The sequence below is a fragment of the Vanellus vanellus genome (genome assembly GCF_965231255.1).
Source record: "Vanellus vanellus genome assembly, chromosome: 1".
Lineage (NCBI taxonomy): Eukaryota > Metazoa > Chordata > Aves > Charadriiformes > Charadriidae > Vanellus > Vanellus vanellus.
This window is the reverse complement of record NC_138905.1, coordinates 132679146-132696340: the sequence shown is the minus strand read 5'-3', so window position 1 is coordinate 132696340 and position 17195 is coordinate 132679146. Positions and strand designations below refer to the sequence as shown.

Sequence of the window (17195 nt, the reverse complement as noted above, 5' to 3'; positions counted from 1 at the left end):
TGCCCTGCTCCTGTTTTTTCACTGCTTTGATCAGCACCAAACGTGGTTGTGAACTTCTGAGACTTAAGCACTGGTATTTATTTAGTCCTGCGTAGGTACCTTGGTAAAAATCTTCATTTGTTACATTCAGGTTTTGTTGTTCTTTGGAATTGGAATAATCTTTGTGGAACTTCTTTGAGTTATCTGTTGTAACCAGAAAAGGTGGCACAACGTCAAAGACTAAGCTAATGTTTCTCTACTTGCAGCAACAGTTTTCCTGATTCCAGCACTTTGTGTTTATGCTTCTGCATGATGAAAAACTTACTCTGTTACTTCTCTTTGATGTAGCAAGATTCATCTTATAGCAGATTTTCCTCCCCCCCTCCCCCCTGCCTGTTCGGGCAATCCTAAAAGGAACTTGCTTTCACCACGTGCTTTGTTATGCTTTTTTTTTTTTTAAGTACAGTTGTGAACCTTTTAGGCATTTGTATATACCTGATCTCTGACATTTTTCATTTGAGTAGGTCAGTGGAAAACTGAACATCCCAATATATAGTTAGGAAGCTGAATGTACAGGAACTTCTTCCTTAATCAGAGAGACTTACAGTATATCAGATCTGGTACAGATTATTTTGGAGGCTTTCAGAATGCTTTTTTTTTCTTCAGAGTAGGAAGATGACCTAACTTAAAGGTGGCAGTGAGTCACTCAGGGTGTCTGTCTATCAGGAGATTGTGTCTTCTGTCAGACTTGGCTCTATGTGAAACTCAAAACTGCATGTACCAAGTTCCCTTAGTTGAGGGGTGAGCTTGTTTTTACGTTACTTGATTCTTAAAATGGTAACCTGTAGAACACAATCTAAGCTATTTTAACTGTAAAGACTATGTTAGGATAGATCTTTGAGGGTTGTAGACTCATAGAATAGCTGAGGTTGGAAGGCACCTCTCAAGGTTGTCTAGTTTGACCCGCCCTGCTCAACTACAGCAGGTTGGTCAGGACCCTGTCCAGTTGGGATTTGAGTTCTCTGGAGACTCCACAGCCTCTCTGGGCAACCTGCAATCAGTACAATAAAGAAGCTTTTGCTTGTATTTAAACAATGCAAGACTTTGTATTTCAAGGGATATTTTTTTTTTAATTCAATTTATGCCTATTACTTCTTGTCCTTTCACTGGGCACCAATAAGGAGAGTCTGCTACTGTCATCTTTACTCCCAACCATCAGATATATATAGACAGTGATAAGACCCTCCCCTGAGCTTTCTTTTCTCCAGGCCGAGCAGTCCCAGGTCTCTCAGCCTCTCCTCACATGACAGATGCTCCAGGCCCTGTAATTATGTTTCAGGTCCTGGGCTGGAATTGCTCCAATATGTGTGCGTTTTCCTCATACCAGGGAGCTCGACTGAACACAGCACTCCACATGCGCCTCACCAGGGCTGCATAAGGGGGAAAGACCACCTCCCTCAGATCTGCTGGCAATGCTCTGCCTCCTGCGCCCAGGGTGTCCATGGCCGCCTTTGCCGCAAGGGTACATTGTTGGCTCATGATCATCTTAGTGTCTGCCAGCATGATCAGGTCTCTTTCTGCAGATCTGCTTTCCAGCCAGTCAGTCCCAGAGTCCACGGGGTTATTCCTTCCCTGGTGTAGGACTTACTGTTTCCCTTTGTTTAACTTGATGCGATTCCTGTAGATCCTGAGACATCTTCAGCCTGTCAAGTCCCTCTGAACAGCAGCACACCCATCTGGTATATCAGCCTGTTTTGTATTGTCTGCAGACTTGCTGAAGGTACGCTCTGTGCCATTACCCAAGTCATTAACACAGTCTCTGAGCAGGATTGGACCCAGTATTGACCCTTGGGGTACGCCACTAGGGACTGGCCTCCAGCTGGACTGTGCACTGCTGATCACAACCTTTGGAGCCCAGCAGTGCAGCTGTTTTCAGTCCACCTCGCTGTTCATTTACCTAGCCCGTACATTATCAGTTTGTCTTTGAGGATGCTATGGGAGACAGTGTTGAAAGCCTTACTAATGACAAGGTAACAGCAGCCACTGCTCTCTCCCCTTGTCCATCAAGCCAGTAATCTCCTCATAGAAAGCTACCAGCTTGGTAAAGCATGATTTCCCCTTTGTAAATCCACACTGAACACTGCCAAGCAACTTCTTGTACTTTGTATCTGGAAAGCAGTTGTTTTCACAATTAGTTGCTCCACCACCTTTTCCCAAGGCTTGAGGTGAGGCTAACCAGCCTCTAGTTCCTGGAATCTCCTTCTCCTTGGCCATCTTGAGGATAGCGGTGACATTTACTTTCTTCCAATCCTCAGGAACTTCCCATGATCATCCTGTTTTCCACCATGTTTCCATGATCCCAGTGAAGTCATAGCCCTGTAACTTCTAATTCCTCCTCTTTGTTCCCCGTGCTGTGTATGTTAGTGCACGGGCCTTTCAGAAAGGCACCCAGTCTTGCTGACGTCCTGAAAAAGTGTGAGAGCTTTCTCTGTAGCACTGTCCTGTAGGCACCCCTTTATTTACATGGATATGCTTGAAGAGGGCCCTTTCGTCCTTGTCTTGTTGATTACAAGGTCCTTCCCATTCACATCATGCACCACCCTTTGCTTCCCATTGTGGTTTGCAACTTCCTCATGGACATGGACTCCCCCCCAACAATCCTAGTTTAAAGCTTTTCTTACCAGGTTGGGCAGCCTGTTGGCACAGATCATTTTGCCCCACATAGTCAGATGGATCGTGCCTTGTCCAAGCAATTCTTGGTCCTCAAAGTGAAGTCCATGAACATAAAAACCAAAACCCTGCTATCGACACCAGCTGTGCAACCATGGAGGATGAATGAGTATTGTTCAACTTTATAAAAACAACTGTCATGTTGTCTAAATATATCTAATTTAATGAAACAAAATTATATGCTTTGTGAAAATCTTGCATGACATTTAAGAAATTAGGTAAGAGAACTTTCTTTGTAGGGTAATTAGAGGCTAAAATACTTTTTCTGAATTTGAATAGATATTGCTTTGATAGACAACCACTTAGGCATGATGAAAGAATAGTTTAGTTTTAAAGCAGTTCGAACCACTTACAAAGATTTTTTTGATGGACACAATGTTCACAGACAATCTATTCATTACCAAGACTAGCATGTCCTCTCATCTATAAAATTTCAGGATCATTTTCAGTGAATATACCTGTATCTAGGCAGAGGTTGCCTTGCTCTGTTCAGTATACTTATTGCAAAATGCCTATGGCTCTTTAAGAAAGAGGCTGTGTTTTTCAGTACAAGTCCTTTTTCTTTTAAGAATACTCATCAGGTAGCAAGTGTTTTCTGCATCTGTTTTTCTCTTTAGCACTTGCTTGTCTTCCCCCAGCCCCTCCCTTTTCTCCAAGCACACAAGTTGTGGTTATTTCTTAAAAGATGCTGACCAGGAGAACCTTAGAAAAGTAATCCATGTTCAACACACCTTTTTTTTTTGTAATGAAATTTTATTTAACAGTTGGAAGATAAGGGAGGAGGGCCTTATGGAGTTTTAAGTCCCGTTTTCTGCTTTTTACTAAAAAAAAAAAGGGGAGGGGGTTCATTCTCAAGGAATTTGTCATCATCTTGAATAGTGCACTGAGTTTATCCACTGCTTCAAAAAAAAATTCAGTCTTTAGAGTAATGGCTTTATTTCTTTTTCTGGTTTACAGAAATACTTGATCTTTTTGAAAAACTGTCTTCACTATTGATTCTGAAACCTACTCCCTGATTTCTCTAGGACTTCTAGTTACATGGCTATAAGAGTAACTTATCTGGGAGATGAGACAGTGCTTACATTGCTATCACCTCAAGATGAGAGACATGCTTCTATATTTGAAGGATAATTTCTAAAACTATAGTTCAACTTAAACCTGATGTGGAGGATAGTATGGTTATTCTTTCCTACTCAGGAATAGATTTTGCTGTTATTTGGAGGAAAACCTCTGTGCTCCATTTTAAACCTTGACTGGATTCTAACTTGTCTCACCAAACAAACAGGAAACCTTGGTTTATAAGTAATTCATTTTAATTCCTTACTGTTCTTGTCATTTTATTTTTTCTACTGAAAGACTAACTCTGTTGCTGAATGTGTTAAACCAGTTCAATTTCGGAAACAAAGCAAAATAAAGCTTTTCTGTCTAAATGTTGTTCATTTCACTGAAACAAATGCTGCTGTTTTCTCTAAGGAGGTTATACTTTTCTGTATGCATTTAAATGTTGAATAACTTAACACATGGTTTTATTAGGAAATAATAAATTATGCTTGTCATATTCTTGCTTATTAAAAGTGGGTGTACTTGTAGTTTGTGATACCGTTAGCTTTTGTTGTAGTTGCAGTGTACTTGAAATGCACAAAGGATTTTCTTATCAAGCAAAGCTACCTTTGCATCTTAGAGTTAAGTACAAAATATTCATCAAGCATAGATTTATTTAATGGATTCAAATAAAGAAATATTCATAGGCGTTAATGAGCTGAAATTGGTTTGAGTACCATGTTCTTCAAGGGGTTTTAGGTGTTGCGGATCTTGTTTTTTCATGGAATGAAACAGAAAAAATTTTCCTGCTCTTTCATTCATTTTATGTTTTCAGTTTTGAATGAGTTGGTCAGAATGAAAATAATTCTGTGGGTAGGCTGTGAAGCCCTGGTGCTTCTCAAGGAATTGCCACTGGTTCTGGTGTTTGGTTTCTCTGGAAGGACCATTACTGACTCTGGAGAGTTAGGAGATGCCCAAGCCATAAAGATGTCTTTCACAGCTAGATGTCTTTCACCTGGACATTATATTTGTATTGCTTCTGGGAACATGAAGTGGGGTCAGAATTGAGTCAGTTACCTTCTATGCACTCAGGTGTCCAACTTTGTTGTTGAACTCTCCGTTTCTCCATTTCCAAGGTTTTAAATGAATTTCCAACACAGAAGTTTTTGGGTGTTTTTTTTTTTGTTTAACTTTTGTCCAAACCTGTAAGAGTATGTGTCATTGTTTTTTCTTTCATCCTAGTACCAAAATAATCCTTTGCTAAATGGGCAAAATTCGCTTTAGTATAGCATGGTTAGTAATATATTGTGCAGGATAACCAATAATTGTACAACTTAGTAAGGAATTAATTCTGTTTTTCCTGTTCTCTTCAGGAAAACTCACCACAAATACTTGAAATACTATAGAATTTTAAAGATGTAATTTCTTCTGGCACCAAGGGAACATTGTCTTCAAGTTGTGATTTCATTCACATCATCGTCTTTAGTGTTTTACTGTCATCTTTGCATTCCTTGTCAAAGTGTGATGAAGGCACACATTATTTCTGTTGTGTTCAGTGTGTTTCTGTTCTTTTTTATTTCTTTTTTGTTCATTTTCTGTTTGTGAGGCAGGAGATCCTACATTTTGTTGATATGTAAACATTTATTACTGGATCTTTGTGTACACTGCTTTGGCCCTTGGAACCATTCTCCCTTTGTTTTTGGTGCACCATCCAATTCTGGTTTTATACACAGCATCTATGAAAGTTGTATTAATGTCTATCAAGTTTGTTGGATGGAGTATGGGCAATTAATTTCAGTGTTTAAAAAAAAAAAAAACAAAAACCAAAACCAAAAAGAAAATTAGAAAGAAAATTTTGGCAGTGTGGGGTGTATTTCTGATGCTGTTAACATTTCCTAAGAATAAATTTTGGGGAAGTGTAATTTTGAATGCATTGCCTAAGTAAAGCAAATCTAGGTAAAAATTCTTTGAAATAACATATTTTTTAACTACTTGAATCTGGTCACTCAAACTTCTCTAAATCAAGTCCATTGACTAGTGAAAAGGCTATATTATGATGCTTCATTCCTTGTGGCAAACAAGGCTTCCATCTTTCTTTCACTTTGGCTTATGGCAAACTTTTTTTGAAAATACTTCTCAATAAAGTCTTTTTGCAGCGTCCCGTGGCTGTGGTTTATCAGTACTAGAGGCTACTTATCACAAAATGCAAGCAAAGTTAATGAATAGGTTGCAAAAATACAGAGGTTCAGAAATACTTCTTATGTGGATTAGTGAGTGGTGTTACGTACTGGAACACAGTTTTTCATGCCCACTTTGTTCCTCTGTGTCATGGGAAGGACTAGCTAATATAATTTACTGAAGCTGATGACAGAAATATTTTCTTACTATATAGTTGCAAAAGTAAGCAGCTGAAGTGGAAAAAAAATCAGGTCTACACTAGGTAACTACAGGTAGTCTTCAAAAATACAGTTTTGCCAAGTGTTACTTTTTTTCCTTGGGCAAAGTGAATGCATAAGTGGGGTTTTTGTTCGGGGTTTTTTGGTTTGTTTTTTTTTTGAGATGTATCTTCAGTGTAATATTTTAGTGATCGTTTTGGTCAGTCTTTTCAGTCCGGTCTTAAGTCTCCCTTTCTTTTCCTTCATGTCTGTGGCCCCAGGAATTTACAGAAAATGTGTGTGTCTTCAGGACAAATCTTTGCATCAACATGGTAGTTTTGTGCCCTATCCCATTGGTTTTTAACTCTGGTATCTTAGCTTCTTTTCACATAAGCATCTTCTTGTCAGAAGGTATTCTTCAGTGGTTTTTAAATAAGGTACATTTAAAAAAATATATAATGGTAAAGCTGTTCTTTGTATATTTCTTTATTTTTAATCATTCCCTTTCTTAAATCACATCCCCATTTAATTAAGTAATTAGTGAGTTGAAGTAGAATAAGGACAAGGAATTTTGCAGTTTGATCATTGCTTGTCTGCAATTACAGTCTTCCAGTTTATACTGACTCTCAGCTCATGGGCAAGAGAATATGTGTTGCTAGTCTTGCTTTTACAAGAAAAAAGTTAAAATAGAATTTCACAGATGTTCACTGTGCTGAGAAGTTCACAGGTTTTTAGAAGTATATGTTTGCTGGGGGGAGGGGGCATGGCTGTACAGATGGGTTGCCAGGCAATTAATTCTTCCTACTTGGATTGCTTGCAATAGGAGACAATCCAGCTCTCATGAACAGCGCAATATTATTTGCAAAAGGAAACCACCAAGTAACAATTTCCCTGTTCTCTTCCTTCTTTCTTCTGTCTTCCCAGCCTCACTATAAACCTCCCTTCCTTTGCTGTGCATTTCTGATAAACTGCTAATGATTGATATGATAGCAGTGCTGTCATTTTTAACCAAAAAAAAAAAAGTCATTTTTATTCTAGGTATTTTAATAGAGTCCCATTAAGGATGTATTGCTGACTGAAATATTGGCATGAAGGGCTCTCACTGAGCTGAGCTGAGCCCAGGAATTAAGAAGTCGGGAAATCGGCTGCTGCATTGCAAAAGAACCTTGTGTGACACAGTATCTCCTGATTGGGGGGATCATTACTGCTATTATGACTCGACTTGCGTAGGAATTTTAAATTTCATCTGAATGTCAGTAATAACCCTCTTAGCAAATTATCCTGAATAAAATCACGAAGGCATTTTATATAATAGGTGTTGAATTACTGGATAGATTTGCTAATTAAATACTCTTTGTTCTGCTGCAGTTGACATTACAGGGTAAGATCTTGAACAATTATTCTCAACAGCTGTACTTTGTTAAGGGAAAAATTAACTACAAAGTTTATTTTTTTTTCTACACTTGAAGTTGGCAGATTTTTGAAATGTGCTTGAAAAAAATTCCATCATCCAATTGGTAATGAGAAGATAAATATGCAGGTGTTGCTGTGAAATCAGATAACTACCGACTGCCTTATTAATGAATTTAGCAAGCCTTTATAACCTTCTGTTTTGTAGCTGTTGGCACTTACAAGTGATCTCCTGTCAGAGTGGGTAGCACTAGCATATGCCAGTCACTTGATGAAGCTAACTTGCCTGTGACCCTCTTGTTATTACCTATATCCACTGCTGTCCTTGGAGACAATTAAGAAACTGTCTTTGCACAGCCAAACAGGTTTTTTTTTAGTAGAGGGTAATCCTATTTAAAAAAAAAAAAAAAAAGTAGTTATCTTTCTAACTATTAATAGATAGCATTATTTTAGAGAATGAAGTAGAAAATGCCAGAGATTATCAAGGGAAAAAATGTTAGACCTTCTTTTCTTCTACATATAAAGTCTTCAGTTCTCTGTGCAATTTCTTAGTTCTGTTTCAGGGATTCCTGTTTGCTTTTGGAGTATTAAGGGAAAGGTAAACCTTTCTCTGTAGGAGTTAGCTAATAAGTGAGAGAAGGGTGTTTGTGTGTGAATAAGCTGGAATTCTGATTACTGTATATGAAATTTGATGTCAAGTACTAGTGATATGTGTCTTTAGAATAATTTCAAAACTCCATGAAAAGGTGCTGGGGCGGTGCCGTCTGAATCACTCACTAGGAGATGAATAGGAGTGGAATATCTTTTTTAAGCTTCTGATTAAAATGGAATCGGGTGCGTCTGAGCACATACAGCCTAGAGTGGATCTGCAGTTAAGACTCACCATTTTCATCTTTGTCTACATAGAAGACTGAGGCCAGCTGAGCTTTTTGCAGTTTGGGACTTCAGCAGAGTTCAAGCATTGCATTTTCTAAGTACCTAGTTTGCAGCATCAATGGATTGTCTTTAAACCAACTGGATGTTTTGAACTTGACCTAGAGAGTGTGAATCCCCAGAGGTATTCATATATGCTTGAGGAATAACCCCAATAAGGACATTCATTGTGAATCGGCTGTGTCAAAGTTACATTGTGGTTTGGAACCTAACCTTTCCTTATTTTCCTTGAAGGGAATGGTATATTGTGTTTGCTTAGTTCATGTCTTAGTACTTTGGAAAAGTGAGTCCATCCTTAGGTGCAACAATTTATCTTTGAAGATGAAAGTGGCTAGAAAAATGTGTCTCAACAGAAACTATGTTGAAACAGAATATTAAGTTGGCAAAGTCAAGCACTGTGAAACTAAGAATGCCAGGGGAATATAGCTTTTGTTGCATAATTCTGTGGTGCCATAGAATCATAGAACGGTTTAGGTTGGAAGGGACCTTGAAGATCATCAAGTTCCAAGTTTTTAAAACTTTCCAGAGATGTAAATATTTCAACTATGCAACTACATCTACTTAAGCCAACCCATTTGGCTTTTATTCCATTTCTAGAATAATTTAAAGTGCTATAAGCAACTCGTCAATCAACACTTTTCTATAATAACAAAACTACTTTAAACATTAATTTACAAGATAATATATATTTTATAATTTACAAGATAATATATCTCTGCCATAGACTGGGACACCTCCCACTAGACCAGATTGCCCAAGACCATGTCCAGCCTGGCCTTGAACACCTCCAGGGATGGGGCCTCAACAACCTCTCTGGGCAACCTGTTCCAGTGCCTTACCACCCTCCAAGTGAAAAACTTCTTCCTAATGTTCAATCTGAACCTGCCCTCTTCCAGTTTAAAGCCATTCCCCCTCGTCCTATCGCTACATGCCCGAGTAAAAAGTCCTTCCCCAGCCCTCCTGTAGGCCCCCTTTAGGTACTGGAAGGCCGCAATAAGATCTCCCCAGAGCCTTCTCTTCTCCAGGCTGAACAGCCCCAACTCTTTCAGCCTCTCCTCATAGGGGAGGTGCTCCAGCCCTTGGATCATCCTCGTGGCTCTCCTCTGGACACGGTCCAGCAGGTCCATGTCCTTGTTATGTTGGGGACTCCAGAGCTGGATGCAGTACTCCAGGTGGGGTCTCACAAGAGTGGAGTAGAAGGGCAGAATCACCTCCTTTGATCTGCTGGCCACACTTCTTTTGATGCAGCCCAGGATACGGTTGGCCTTCTGGTCTGCAATTGCACATTGCTGGCTCATGTTGAGCTTCTCGTCAATCAGTGCACCCAGGTTCTTGTCCTCAGGGCTGCTCTCAATCCATTCTTTGCCCAGCCTGTATTTGTGCACGGGATTGCCCCAAACCATGTGCAGGACCTTGCACTTGGCCTTGTTGAACTTCATGAGGTTCACACAGGCCCACCTCTCCAGCCTGTCCAGGTCCCTCTGGATGGCATCCCTCCCCTCCAGTGTGTCTACCTCGCCAAAGAGCTTGATATCATCAGCAAACTTGCTGAGGGTGCACTCGACCCCACTGTCCATGTCACTGACAAAGATGTTGAACAGTACAGGTCCCAGTACCGACCCCTGAGGAACGCCACGCGTCACTGCTCTCCACTTGGACATCGAGCCGTTGATCGCAACTCTTTGAGTGTGACCATCCAGCCAGTTCTTTAACAACTGAGTGGTCCATTTGTCGAATCTATGTCTCTTCAATTTAGAGACCAGGATATCGTGTGGGACAGTGTCAAATGCTTTGCACAAATCCAAGTAGATGACATCAGTTGGTCTTCCCTTGTCCGCTGCTGCTGTAACCCCTTCGTAGAAGGCCACCAAATTTGTCAGGCATGACTTGCCCTTGGTGAAGCCATGCTGGCTGTCACCAGTCACCTTGTTTTCTACATGCCTCAGCAGAGTTTCCAGGAGGATCTGCTCCATGATCTTGCCAGGCACAGAGGTGACTGGCCTCTTGTTCCCTGGGTCTTCCTTGTTTCCCTTTTTGAAAATAGGGGTTGTTTCCCCTTTTCCAGTTGGCAGGAACCTCGCCAGACTGCCACGGCTTATCGACCTCATCTGCTAGCTCCCTCAGGACCCACGGATGTATCTCATCAGGTCCCATGGACTTGTGCACCTTCAGGTTCCTCAGGTGGTCTCACACTTGATCTTCACCTACAGTGGGCGGTTCTCCATTTTCCCAATCCTCGCCTTTGCATTCTGCGTCATGGGCAGTGTGGCTGCAGTCCTTGCCAGTGAAGACTGAGGCAAAAAAGTCACTGAGTACCTCAGCTCTGCCTCTGTCCCGGGTAATCAGTTCTTGCATTTCTTTCCGGAGAGGGCCCATGTTTTCCCTAACGTTTCTTTTCTTGCTGACATACTTAAAGAAGGATTTTTTGTTTGTCTTAATGTCCCTGGCTAGATTCAGTTCTATCTGGGCTTTAGCTTGTCTAACCCAATCCCTGGCTGCTCGAACGATTCCTCTGTATTCCTCCCAGGCTACTTGCCCCTGTTTCCACTCCCTATAGGTGTCCTTGTTCATCCATGCAGGCCTCCTGGCTTTTCTGCCTGCCTTCCTCTTTGTAGGGATGCATCGCTCCTGAGCTTGGAAGAGGTGGTCCTTGAATATTAACCAACTTTCTTGGACCCCTCTTCCCTCCAGCGCTTCATACCATGGCACCATACTGAGCAGATTCTTCAAGAGGCCAAAGTCAGCTCTCCCAAAGTCTAGGGTGGTCAGCCTGCTGCACACCTTCCTCGCTGCCTTGAGGATTTCGAACTTGACCATTTCATGGTCACTGCAGCCCAGGCTACCCTTGAGTTTGACAGTGTCTACCAGCCCCTGCTTGTTGGTAAGAACAAGGTCCAGCATAGCTCCTTTCCTCGTTGGCTCCTCAACCACTTGGAGAAGGAAGTTGTCCTCAATGCAGTCTAAGAACTTCCTGGATTGCCTATGCCTGGCTGTGTTACCCTTCCAACAGATGTTGGGGTGGTTGAAGTCACCCATGAGAACCAGCGTCTGAATGTGATGCCACCCCTATCTGTCTATAGAGGGCTTCATCCACTCGGTCATCTTGGTCAGGTGGCCTGTAGCAGACCCCCACTGTAAAGTCCCCTGCTCCCCATTTCCCTTTAATCCTGACCTGTAGGCTCTCATTTGGCTCTTTATCCATCCCGAGGCTGAGCTTCATGCATTCCAGCTGCTCCTTCACATATAAGGCAACACTGCCTCCTCGTTTCCCTTGCTTGTCGCTCCTGAAGAGCCTGTAGCCTTTAAATAATTTGAAACAAATTGAAAAAGCATAGTGGAGCATCGTACTTCAGTATTCATCACTGTGATTGTCTTAAGGTTCAGAAATACTAAAGAAACTTGCCAATAATGTTGAAGGAACGAGTGTTATCCTGTTCATGTACTGTTACGTATAAGTGGACATTTCACCTTTGTTTCAGAATTGCTTCCTGCAATAGCAATAGTCAATATTGCGATAGTCAAGACTCTTGGATTCATTTTAGGCTCCTTGGCTTTATGAAAGTCATGAGATGGTCTTTTACCCACTGAGCATGGCCAGCTCTTCCCTGTTCGTCTTTTTTCTTTCCTCATCCCTGCTAATTCCTACTGCTCAGCTTCCTATTGTGGTAACTACCTCTATTGTGGTAACAAGTGGTTCAAAGTAATTGTCTTTAAGAAAATTAAAAGTATGAATGTATATGAGTAGCAGGACTAGCTGAAAAAGAACTGAGGTTTATGCTGAGTGTGGATGGAAAGGACTGAAACCAGGGAACTGGGACTAACCAGGTGGAATCTGGAGCTGTGTGCCAGAGCAGCAGGATGCTGACGAGAAAGGAAATGGGAAATGCCGTGGAAACATGCGCAGTTGACTGAAGGAATGGACCAGATGTTGGTTCTCATGCAGCTGTTCAAAATTCAGTAAGCCCTTGCTGCTGCAGCAGCTACACATTTTGTTCATAAAGCTAGTTTTACTTTGTCTTTTCTGTGGTACAGACGTATCTGTGGCTTTAGGTGATACGCTCTTCCACCCCTCTCCGCTATGCTGACCAGTATTAGAGATGCAAGGAGCAGCCTACTCATGTGAGGTCTCTACAGCTATTTATAAGGTTCAGAGTTGCTGCTCAGAGCATTCAGGGAACTTGGAATGCACTCTTGGCTGAGGAACGAACCAGGTTACACACAGACTTGCCCATTGATTCAACATCTGTATCCTGTCTTTCCCAGCTCCTTGTCCCAGTTCTAGTTTCCCTATGGAGTTTGCTTTTTGATGACCCACTTTGAGATGATTACAAGGGTAATCAACCTTTTGACTAAGTTCTTGTTAAGTGAGCCCCATCCAGCCTGTACTGAATAAGACAGGATGTTTTTGGGAAAAAACTCAATGACATCAAGAGATAAGATGATGGATATGAAGGAAATGACTACTGACCTAAATTACTGAAAGAGGCTTAATTCTGGCACTTAGTGATTAAGTTTTATTTGAGCATTTGATTCAATGTTCTTTTTTTCCTAAGGTAGAAATGTATGTGTGCACATGCAATTTTGAGATTTGTTTTAATCTTGTTTTAGGGGAGTTAATAATAGCATTAATACAAGGTCAGATGAGAATTTACTCATGTAATAGGAGTATTGAGGTGACTGTGTGTTGCCAGGAGAGAGGTGGTTTGCTTTGTTTTGAAAGGTGAGAGCGTTTGGAGTTAGCAACCTAATGAATATGTTTGCATGTGTTAGCTTGTAATTATATCATACGCTAATCTTTGATTATTTTTTTTTTTCATTTCAGATTTTGATGCATACCAAGGAGATGGTGCAAAAGGTAATGCTGAGCATTTTCATTAAACAACAACTCTTAAAGAGCACACCTGGTGAAATTTTTTTATTCTAGGAGAACTATAACCCAAACAGACCTGAAATCACTTCTTAGGATGCCTGGTTTACAAATGTAATCCTTCCTAATGGATTATAGCTTTTTTTCTTTTCTTACCACAGATATGATCTGGCCCCTGCTTGAAGCCTATGTGTGACTGTTTCAAGCAAATTAGCAACAGTGCTAATTAGAGTTTACTCATAGACCTGTTACACCATGTGTTCTAGTGGTTTATTATGGTTTATTTTTTGGCATCTTTTAAACTCTGTCACAGGGTGGGTTTTTGACTATATGGAGTTTAACATGGACATAGCCATGCTGCAGTTTTTACAGCTGCATTGATTTTCCACCACTGAAGACATCAGGTTTTCGTTTTTTCAAGTTACTATTACGCAATTGGATGCATCTGCCCATTTTGGGGTGACATTTACTGGTATTAACAACTTTTCTTTTCACCTTCTTCCTTGCTATACCTTTCATATGCACCTCAGGCTTTTTTATGTGCTTCAGTCTGTCTAGAGTTTGCTCTATTATCGCAGAGTATTATGGCAGTCTGGCTAGTGTTTGAACACAGTCTTTTCCAAGAAGGGCATTTGAATTGTTACAAGGATCAGAATGAGATATGATGTGAAGGGCAGAGTGTCAGTCAGAAAGAAGGATTCAAGTAGGTGTTAGTGTTTATCTCCAGGTTTGATTGTTCAGTAGTTCAATCCGGGGGTACAAAACTTATGGGTCATAGTAGTGAGATCCTTATGCAAAAGGAGAACCTTGTTCTCTGAAAGATCTGCTGCCCACGGGAGGACTAACACAGGTAATGAGACTACAGCAGAAGAAAACGTATGGGAATGGGAAGATGGAAATATGAAGCCACGGGTATAATCTGGAAAAGTGTAAGAAGAGCAGCCTAATCTGGAAAGTACTGTGGTATTTTCAGTTTTTGTATCCACAAGCCAATACTTCCACTAGACTTGTTTGAAATAGGTGTATCTAAGTATTCTTTTTTTTTTTTTTTAATGCAGAATGACATTTTTGCAATAGTATTGTGATGGCTACAGATGGGATAGGATACCCTGCAGTATTACCTTTTAAGCAAATTGGCTAAATGTCTTGTCTGAATAGCCTGAATTTGTCCAGCAGTCTTTGAGTCTAAGTGATCTTCTTGTGTCCTAGCAGTCCAAAGTTATTTTTGATGAGAATAATCTTGAGAAACAGCAGGAAGACTTCTTCATTGACATTAATGTAGTAAAACTTTAACTACTTATATGATGTACACAACTGAACAGTGATTATTTTTTTTAACATATCAATGGTTTAAGTTTCATTATTATCGCTAAATTCAAATATGTCTTAATGAAATGTATAAACTTTCTTGGTAAAACCTTACATTACATTTTTCTGCTTTTCAGTGTTTAAGGGATAATATACAGACAAGGATCTTTTTTAATCTAGAAAATGAGGGAGGGACTTCAAAGAAATGGAGTGGGTTTGATTTGTTTTTCAAAGCAGTTTGTTTCATTTAGATGAACCTTGAAGTGATTTATGGAGACACAGATTCCATTATGATAAACACCAATAGCACCAATTTGGATGAGGTCTTCAAGCTGGGGAACAAGGTAAGGAATTTCTTTCTTTTTAAAGCTTTCCTACATGCCTGTGTTGTTGTATCACTGGGAGTGGAGCAGAAAGTATTAAGAGAGGACTCCGTGGCATAAGCAGAGAATAGGTCACGAGGAAGACAAACTAGACCACTTTTGGAAGCTATGGAGTAGTAAAAGCTCAGAGTGCCCTATCTTCAGGTGTAGCTACTCTGTACGTTTTTAAAAGTGACTAAATTAAAATGAAACATTTAATTGTGTATTGAGATTTTTAACCAATCCTAAGTTACCAGAAGACTATCTGAATACTTGGTAAGCCAACACAGAACTAACATAGAGGAATTGTACCTTGCAATTACAACATGAACACAGTTTTGATTTTAATGATTTTTGTTTTGACATGAGAGATGTCTGTCAGTTTAGTTTTGTTTAGTTACGTAGTATGTATTACACTATATGTGCCATCAGATTTCCAGTGGTAAATTCAAATTTTATTTCCCAAGGCATACTAGATAGAGAAGAGATGTGTTTGATTAGCGGTTGGCAACTGACGATGTGGAAGTTTTGTGCCTCTCTGAAATTGTGGTAGAGAAGTGTTTCAGAAAATTTTAAAGAAAAGAGTGAGAGAAGTTGCTTTTGAAAGATAAAAGAAATTGTGATGAAAATGAGAGCTATGGAAGCTCTGAAGAAACAAAGGAAACATAGAGGCTTTTTTTCAGTATAGTATTAAGCAAGAGTCATTTAGCTTTAAGGCAAGAGTGATTCTGGGGTTTTTTAGCGTACCTATGCCTCCATGCTAAGTTGGTACTTTGAGAAGTAGATGCATCTTAGGAGCATGGAAAAAAGGAATAATATCTTGATGTCATAACCAAGTAGCAGGAGGGCTGATGGCATTGAAGAAAGAAATCTCTCCTTTTTTGTTTGCCACATGCAAGGCCATATATAGTTTCAAGTGTGTACGTACACTAGTGTATAAAAAAATTTGATTTTACTGTAGCTGTGTGTGGGGTTTCATTCTGGTTTTGTTTTTGTCCTTATATGCCCATTGGCTGGGAGTGTTATAGAGGAACAGTTCAATAATAATAACTTATAAAATCTGACAGGATCGTCATCATAGGTTAAATACTTCTGACTGATTCAGATTTACTGGGAGAATAGGTGGATTCTTGAACTTGTCACATGCTTGATGATTCTTTTTAAAAGTCAGCTCTTAGGCTTTTTTATCACGTGTACTTCTGTATCTTATATAATTTGTTTGTTGTTGTTTTGGTTTTTTTTAAGACAGACTTGTTTTGATTACTGTTTTCATATTGTACACTTGATTTTAAAACTGAATAAACTTATGTCTGTAAATAAGCACGCAGTCAAACCTGCCATCACGATTGTGAAAGTTGTGGCTCTCAGTATTCTTTCTGTGGCGTAAAAAAGTGGTTCTTGTGTTTCTTGTTTCATATGTTTCTTGTTTGTTTGTTTATTCCTGAAGAAAGTGATAGTGACTTTTTTGCAAATACTTCTATCATTTAGGTTTTCTTCATTTTACATACTTCATATAAACAATTTTCAGGATAGAGAATTGTATCTGTTGATGAGGAACATTCTAAGAAATGTCACTGTTCTATTGCGTAAAAATTTCTTTCCCAAAATTTCATGTTTAGAGATGGAGGATATTTACATTGCATTCATACTTTTCCTTTAATGTAAACTGTATGGAAGGCGCACAGGTTTAATGCAAACAATTACTGTGTGAGCAGTTAGTGTATATACTGTTGTTCTCATGTAAAGTGTGAATTTGTAGGTTGTCTTCAGCAATCACACATTCTTCCAAGAGACTAATTTTGTTTTTCTATTGGAAAGAATTCTCTCATCTTCTTCCTGAATTCCTAGTAAGTGGATCCCTACTCTGAAATCCCTTGTTTGTTTTATTTATGTGAGAGGTTAGATGGAGTAGCTGCCCTAGTAAAACAGGCTGGAGTCAGTTATCTGCAAGGTCACGTTTGGTCCCGTGCTTCTCTGGTCTATCTAACTTCCTAACAAAATTAAGCAGGGCGATCTGTAAATCCTGAAGAAGCCAATGGGTGAACTTTAATAGCAGCTCATAGTTACAACTGTGTACTTAATTTCATGATTAATGGTATCTGACGGGTCTTTAAAACGTGTATGCAAAGACACAGTATATCTTTTTTCAAAAATTAAGAATGATACATCTCTAGGTGGAAGTTAAATTTG

The 17195-nt window shown here is 39.8% G+C and overlaps 1 protein-coding gene across 1 annotated transcript in view; it reads left to right on the top strand.

Annotated features, from left to right (window-relative positions):
* POLA1 (DNA polymerase alpha 1, catalytic subunit) overlaps positions 1 to 17195 on the top strand; it is a gene marked incomplete at its 5' end in the record, with an annotated part of 206111 nt that overhangs the window by 64904 nt on the left and 124012 nt on the right. Inside the window, 2 exons of the mRNA XM_082488513.1 lie at positions 13291 to 13323; positions 14895 to 14987. Of these exons, the coding sequence (XP_082344639.1) occupies positions 13291 to 13323; positions 14895 to 14987 (126 nt within the window). The remainder of the gene's footprint in view (positions 1 to 13290; positions 13324 to 14894; positions 14988 to 17195) is intronic.